Raw genomic sequence first — 8,192 nt, 5'->3', positions numbered from 1 at the left:
ATGAATATATTAATATAATACATAACATGCAGGAACCAAAATATGCATATTTTTGACTTTCCAGGTGGCACAGTGGTAAAGAATCTGCCTGCAATACAGGAGACACAGGAAACATGGGTTTGATCACTGGGTTGGGAAGATCCTCTGGAGGAGGAAATGGCAACCCACTCCAGTATTCTCGCCAGGAAAACCCCATGGACAGAGGTGGGCTACAATCCATACGGTCAAAAATTGTCAGATACAACTGATTATGTAAACACACATGTGTATGTATATATATATATATATATATATATGTGCCATTTACAATACAAAGGGTAATGAAATAATAAACTCAGAAGATGTGCAGGATATATATGTTGAAAAGTATGCTGGTTAAAGAAATCAAAGATCTGAACACATTATAAGACATACTGAGCTCATAGTATAAAATATTCATAGATGGGAAAGAAAATTGGAGTAGGAATTTGAGTTGGACAGAATGAAATAAATGAAGATGGCAACTAACTATGAAATGAGAAAAATGAGCAACTAATGTCTGCCTCAGAAGTGAATAAAAACAGCAAAACCAACTAAATCAAGGAAATAACATGTCACATTTACCTAATGTGTAATTTTAAATCCTTTTAATTAAAAAAATGATATATTAAAAATGAATTTTGACATTTCTCTACCCTTGAATTTGACAATTAACCCCTTTGAGCAGACCATTGTAGAAATGGGCCTTTCCTAAATGTATTAATACATCATTTGAATCAAAAGCCCCACGTGCTAAAAGTGGGAAGTTAACTAAGAGTGAAAAATAAGAGTTAAAAAAGTATTAAATTTACTCACTGGTGAATACAAATTGTCCTTGACAATTATTGAAAGACCTCCAGACATTTTGTTGCATTCTCCTAGGCATTAGGGCTAATCAACAAAGTGCTTGTCATCTCCTCAGGGAGAGTCTCAAAGCTAAGGGAATCCATATATTGTTCTCAAAGCCATGTAAGAAATACAAGAAGTCAACACAGAAACTTCATTACAGGTAAAAATAATATTGCATGTTGTACAATATGCTACCAATATCCACAATATTTCAGTGACATTTGCCAAGTTCCACTTTAATTCTATAACATAGATTCTACATTTAGTTATAGGATAGGGGGTGGGGTGGGGACTGAAATAAATTTTATGTATTACATCCTACTTGACCAATTCCTCACTTACCCATCACTATAGCCGTGACAGAGACATAAAACAACAGTCCAGAGAATATGTTTATATGGTGAAGAAAATCTCTTTCAGGTAAGTTGCTATCACTATTAGAAACAAATAAACATTAAAAAAAAAATAAGCTATGTATTTGACATTTGAGAACTATTTCCAGGTAAGATAGATTCACTGAATTATTGACTCTTCATGTATCTTTCCTCAAAACTGTGCACACTGTTTCCCATTATATATGGTAACAAAGAGTTTTAGATAATTTACACTATTGACCCAGATTAACCCTTTGTTGTTGTTCAGTCACTAAATCCTGTCTGACTCTTTGTGACCCCATGGACTGAAGCATGCTATGCTTCCCTTTCCTTCACTATCTCTTGGAGTTTGCTCAAATTCATGTTCACTGAGTTGGTGATGCTATCTAGCCACACCATCCTCTGCTGCCCTCTTCTCACCATAAATGAAGGCACTGCAGAAACTGTATTTATAGACATATATGTTCCATACATGGACATACATGTCCTATACATAGGCATGTTCTGGTATGACTCACCATGTGAACAAATTTAATTCCCACTGTGGTCCATTATGCATTTCTTATTCATACACTTATTCATACCTGTCAGGTGTGCTAAATTTGAGTCAGTACCACCTGAAGGAAAAATATCATTCACAGACTATGTTTGAGTAGTGGGTTATATGAATTTTGGGAACTTTTGGTTTGGGAATTTATTGTATAATTAGCATATGCATTATATCCTAGACAGCATATTAAAAAGACGAGACATTACTTTGCCAACAAAGGCCCATCTAGTCAAGGCTATGGTTTTTCTAGTAGTCATGTATGGATATGAGAGTTGGACCATAAAGAAAGCTGCGTGCCAAAGAATTGGTGCTTTTGAGCTGTGGTGTTGGGGAAGACCCTTGAGGGTCCCTTGCACTGCAAGGAGATCCAACCAGTCCATCCTAAAGGAAATCACTCCCAAATATTCATTGAAAGGGTTGATCTTGAAGTTGAAACTCCAATACCTTGGCCAGCCGATGCAAAGAACTGCCTCATTTGAAAAGACCTTGATGCTGGGAAAGACTGAAGGTGGAAGGACAAGGGGACAACAGAGGATGAGATGGCTGGATGGCATCACCAACTCAATGGGCATGAATTTGAGTAAACTCCAGGAGTTGGTGATGGACAGGAAAGCCTGGTATGCTGCAGTCCATGAGGTCTCAAAGAGTCGGACACAACTGAGCAACTGAACTGAACTGAACTATATCCTAGGATAGATGCATTTTTAAAATGTCATTCTGTGATTATATCTTATAAAGAATAAAGATAGAACTTTAAGGAATAGTATGATAATTATTATAATACCTAATTTTATGATTGTTTAGCTTCTCGGTTTTGCTTTGTTATATACATTTATGTATCTCTAATTGTCTCTGTTTCTATACCTATACTATAGTGCTTGTCAACTCGGATATTATTGTGACTACTGGCTCAATATTGTTACAGGTTGCGTATATGATATGTTAAGATATTGAACGCTTTAATTGGCCTATAAATATTACAAGCCAATAGCATTTCAACTGTCAGTTATGACAGCCAAAATGTCTCCAGACAGTGGAAAAATATTCTTTGGGGGAGTAAAATCACTCTAATTGAGAATAGCTGATCTACCTTAATATCTCCTTCTGTCTCTATTTATGTATACTTTAATGTGTGACAGATGGACTTACATTTAAATATGCTAAACTGGACATTTAAATTTATATTACTTACCAGTTCTGCATACTAACACATCTAAGAAGATATTTTACACAAAATCTATTGACTCTGCTGCTGTGTCTACCCAGAATAGGTTTCCTCATAAACCTGGATGGAACCACACAATGGAACAGTGCTGAGTGAATTCATCCTTATGGGAATCACAGACTGCCCTGAGCTGCAGGCTCCACTGTTTGTGCTCTTCCTCATCATCTACGTGATCTCTGTGGTGGGCAACTTTGGCATGGTCATCCTCACTAAGGTGGACTCCAGGCTGCAGACACCCATGTACTTCTTTCTCAGGCACCTGGCTTTCACTGATCTTGGTTATTCAACAACCGTGGGCCCCAAAATGTTAGTAAATTTTGTGGCAGATCAAAATAAAATCTCCTATTACTTTTGTGCCACACAGCTCACTTTCTTTCTCGTGTTCATTATTAGTGAGCTTTTTATTCTGGCAGCAATGTCCTATGACCACTATGTGGCCATCTGTAACCCTCTGCTCTACCCAGTGGTCATGTCGCAAAGGGTATGTCAAGTGCTGGTGGCAATGCCCTATTTGTATAGCATATTTGAGTCTCTTCTTATTGCTGTAAAGATATTTGACTCATCATTCTGTGGCTATAATGTCATCAGACATTTCTACTGTGACAGTCTTCCCTTGTTATCTTTGCTCTGCTCAAATGCAAGTGAAATTGGAGTGATTATTCTTATCTCAGCAGGTTTTAATTTGATTTTCTCTCTTCTGATAGTTCTCGTGTCTTACCTTCTTATTCTTGCATCCGTTCTCAGGATGAGCTCTGCTGAAGGCAGGCAAAAGGCTTTTTCTACCTGTGGGTCTCACCTGACAGTGGTCACAGTGTTCTATGGGGCTTTAATATTCATGTATGTGCAACCAGAGTCCCACCATTCATTTGACACAGATAAAATGGCATCTATATTTTACACTCTCATTATCCCTATGCTAAATCCCTTGATCTACAGTTTGAGGAACAAAGATGTAAAACATGCCCTACAAAGTACATGGAAAAGAATATGCAATTCTTTCTCTTAAGTCTTGTGTACAATATGAATCATATAATTTAGGTGATGGGCTTCAAACTGTTCTCTGTGTGTCTCTAAAAAGAATAAAAAGTATGGAAATGTTTAGCACATATTTAGAAATTGCCTTCTAAGGGCTGGTCATACTTCTATGTGCTATAAATACTTTAGCACCCAAAGGGGGAAAATATCTGCCTTTCTTGAGGGGAAGAGATGAATTACAAATATAATTAAGTAAATAGCACCATACCTTAGAATGAGTTAGGACACCCTAAGGACAAGTAAAGAGAGTCAAGTGAGAAAGAATAGCATATATAAAATGATTCAAATGATTATCATTATTCCCAACTATTAGAATAAATTTCCTAGTGTCTACATGTGTTTGTGCACATACATGTGGTTTTATGTAAGCATGTACTTATGCTTTTATTCACTATACTTCTCTAAGGCATGTATTAAAATTAAACTTATGGTGGTTTCCAGGAGGCTCAGTGTAATAAAATGATTTGAATTCATCATTCATCTGAATTAATTCAGAGGCTCCCTTATCACGTGGAAGAGTTTAGGATCCTGCTCTGTTCTCATCAGTTAAGTTGCTTTTTTTTTTTTTTTTAAATTTTATTTTATTTTTAAACTTTACAAATTGTATTAGTTTTGCCAAATATCAAAATGAATCCGCCACAGGTATACATGTGTTCCCCATCCTGAACCCTCCTCCCTCCTCCCTCCCCATACCATCCCTCTGGGTCGTCCCAGTGCACTAGCCCCAAGCATCCAGTATCGTGCATCGAACCTGGACTGGCAAGTTGCTTTTATATATGAGCCCTAGAAGTCTTTAGACTCAGCACACTTAGCAATTCAGTAACTCACAGCATCTTATTTATCTAAATCAGACTATTTGTCTGTAAATTCAAGTTCAGTCGCTCAGTCATGTCCAACTCTTTGCTACCCCATAGGCTGCAGCACACCAGGCTTCCCTGTCCCTCATCAACTCCAGGAGATTGCTCAAACTCATGTCCATCACATCAGTGATACCATACACCAACCTCATGCTCTGACATTTCCTTCTCCTCCTGCGTTCAATCTTTCTAAGCAGGAGGGTCTTTTCCAATGAGTCAGTTCTTCACATCAGGGGGCCAAAGTATTCTCTGAACCAGATACGTTTTCTTAATAGTCTTTAATAATATTCTGTACTTGAAAGTTGCTAAGAGAGTGGGCCTTAAATATTCTCACCTCAGAAAAGGGAATGATAATTATGTAACATGAAAATGTTCAGTTCAGTTCAGTCGCTCAGTCATGTCCGACTCTTTGCAACCCCATGAATTGTAGCACACCAGGCCTCCCTGTTAGCTAGTGCTAAATTGTAGCCATATTGAACTATATAAATGCATCAAATCAACATGTTGTCGACTTTAAATTTACACCATATTAACTGTAAATTATGTCACAATAAAGCCAGAGGGAAAAAATTTAAATTTCTTGAGATTCTCCCATGGAAGCTTTGAGTTATATTTTTATATTTTATTGGGATCTTGATTCCTAACTTCTTTTTGATCAAACAAAATAGTTACATTTGCTTATCTGTCTGAAAAACAAAAATATTTCTTATTTAAAATTTGTGTTTTAATTATTTTTGTACTTTTGCATAAGAGGTCTAGTCTATGCTGAACTAGCTTTGTGCCTTTGTTATGGGATAACCTTCTTCAGTATTGGTTCATAAGAGTGTGTAAAAAATCTTTTACTACGTATGCATGAATATATGTGTACCATATTGCATATTTTATTGTAAAATATTTTATTATATTCTATAATTTTTATTCTATTTTTTGATTGCTATGGTTTGATCATTTCTTTGTAGCAAACAAAAGACAAAATTCCATGATTTGGTCAATATTTCTAGGAAAAATGTAATAAGATATGTAACAGTTTGTTTATATATGATATGCATACAAATATCTTCCCTGGTGACTCAGACAGTAAAGCGTCTGCCTGCAACACGGGAGACCCGGGTTCAATCCCTGGGTCGGGAAGATCTCCTGGAGAAGGAAATAGCAACCCACTCCAGTACCCTTGCCTGGAAAATTCCATGGACTGAAGAGTCTGGTGGGTTACAGTCCATGGGGTCGCAAAGAGTTGGACACAACTGAGCGACTTCACTTTCACTTTCATCCTCTTCAAAATTATCACTTTTTTGTTTAATTTTGTATTTTTAACATTTATGAAATTTTATTTACATCATAGAGAGACTGCACTGTTCTTTGTTCACCATCCTTAAAAACTCAAAAACACTTTTACTAATTCAAGAAAAAGGCAAGTAGGACTCTTCCTTCCCATGATATTGACATTTTAATGGAGGTGGCATTCAATATGGCAAAGAAAAAAACCAAACAGTCCAGATTGGAAAGAAGGAATTTAAATTGTATTTATTAGTATATGATGAGATTGTCCAGGTAGAAATATAAACTATATTTTAAAAGCATTGCATTAAAAGGTGAATTTAGGATGGTCAAGGAGAGATCAGTACAGACAATAATTTTTATTTCTATATACTACAAATGAAATATTAGAAATGAAATTGTTAAATGTTGTAGTTATTGTTCAGTTGACAAATCATGTCTGACTCTTTGTTACTCTATGGACTGCAGGACGCCAGGCCGTTCTATCCCTCATCAGCTCCTAGAGTTTGCCAAGTTCATGTCCCTTGTATTGACGATTCCATCCAATCATCTTATTCTCTGTCACCCTATTCTCCTGCTTTCAATTTTTCCCAGCATCAGGGTCTTTTCCAATGAGTCGACTCTTCACATCAGCTGGCCAGAGTTTTGGAGCTTCATATTCAGCATCAGTCCTCTCAATGAATATTCAGGGTTGATTTTCTTTAGGATTGCTTGATTTGATCTTCTTGCAGTCCAAGGGACTCTCTAACACCACAATGCAAAAGCATCGATTCTTAGGCTTTCTGCCTTCTTTATGGTCCAACTCTCACATCCATACATGACTACTGAAAAGATCATAGCCTTGTTAAATTGTTAAACACCTGTTATAAATTCATCGTAACTATGAAATCCTTAAAGATATATACAAAATATGAAAGCCTGTATGGTAAAAATTAGAAAATATTCCTGAAAGATATTAATGGTGGCATAAAAAAATGAGATCTTACCATATTTATTGATTGATTTATTCAATATTAGGTCAGTCAGTTCAGTTCAGTCTCTCAATCGTGTCTGACTCTTTGCAACCCCATGAATTGCAGCACGCCAGGCCTCCCTGTCCATCACCAATGCCCGGAGTTCACTCAGACTCATGTCCATAGAGTCAGTGATGCCATCCAGCCATCTCATCCTCTGTCGTCCCCTTCTCCTCCTGCCCCAATCCCTCCTAGCATCAGAGTCTTTTCCAATGAGAAAACTCTTCACATGAGGTGCCAAAGTACTGGAGTTTCAGTTTCAGCATCATTCCTTCCAAAGAAATCCCAGGGCTGATCTCCTTCAGAATGGACTGGTTGGATCTCCTTGCAGTCCAAGGGACTCTCAAGAGTCTTCTCCAACACCACAGTTCAAAAGCATCAATTCTTTGGCTCTCAGCCTTCTTCACATTCCAACTCTCACATCCATACATGACCACTGGAAAACCATAGCCTTGACTAGACGGACCTTTTTTTGGCAAAGTAACGTTTCTGATTTTGAATATGCTATCTAGGTTGGTCATAACTTATCATCCAAAGAGTAAACATCTTTTAATTTCACGGCTGCAGTCATGATCTGCAATAATTTTGGAGCCACCCCCCAAAAGTCTGACACTGTTTCCACTGTTTCCCCATCTATTTCCCATGAAGTGATGGGACCAGATGCCGTGATCTTCATTTGCTGAATGTTGAGCTTTGAGCCAACTTTTTCACTCTCCACTTTCACTTTCATCCAGGGGCTTTTTAGTTCCTCTTCACTTTCTGCCGTAAGAGTGCTGTCATCTGCATATCTGAGGTTATTGATATTTCTCTTGTCGATCTTGATTCCAGCTTGTGCTTCTTCCAGCTCAGCGTTTCTCATGATGTGTTCTGCATAGAAGTTAAATAAGCGGGGTGACAATATGCAGCCTTGACGGACTCCTTTTCCTATTTGGAACCAGTCTGTTGTTCCATGTCCAGTTCTAACTGTGGCTTCCTGACATGCATACAAATTTC

At 37.4% G+C, this 8,192-nt stretch overlaps 1 protein-coding gene across 1 annotated transcript; it reads left to right on the top strand.

Moving 5' to 3' along the window:
• Window positions 1-3,080: 3,080 nt before the first annotated feature.
• Window positions 3,081-4,022, top strand: LOC104992280 (olfactory receptor 8K3-like). Its single transcript, XM_010845098.1, has one exon. The coding sequence runs from the start codon at window positions 3,081-3,083 to the stop codon at window positions 4,020-4,022; it is 942 nt and encodes a 313-aa protein (XP_010843400.1).
• The last annotated feature ends 4,170 nt before the right edge of the window (window positions 4,023-8,192 follow it).

Source organism: Bison bison, unplaced genomic scaffold, assembly GCF_000754665.1.
Source record: "Bison bison bison isolate TAMUID 2011002044 unplaced genomic scaffold, Bison_UMD1.0 scf7180017848389, whole genome shotgun sequence".
In the NCBI taxonomy this organism is placed as follows: Eukaryota; Metazoa; Chordata; class Mammalia; order Artiodactyla; family Bovidae; genus Bison; species Bison bison.
The sequence above is the reverse complement of the archived record's forward strand: the minus strand, read 5'-3'. Positions and strand labels throughout refer to the sequence as shown.

Coding starts and splice junctions, on each gene's coding strand:
- LOC104992280 (XM_010845098.1), top strand. CDS start 3,081: ATGGAACCACACAATGGAACAGTGCTGAGTGAATTCATCCTTATGGGA.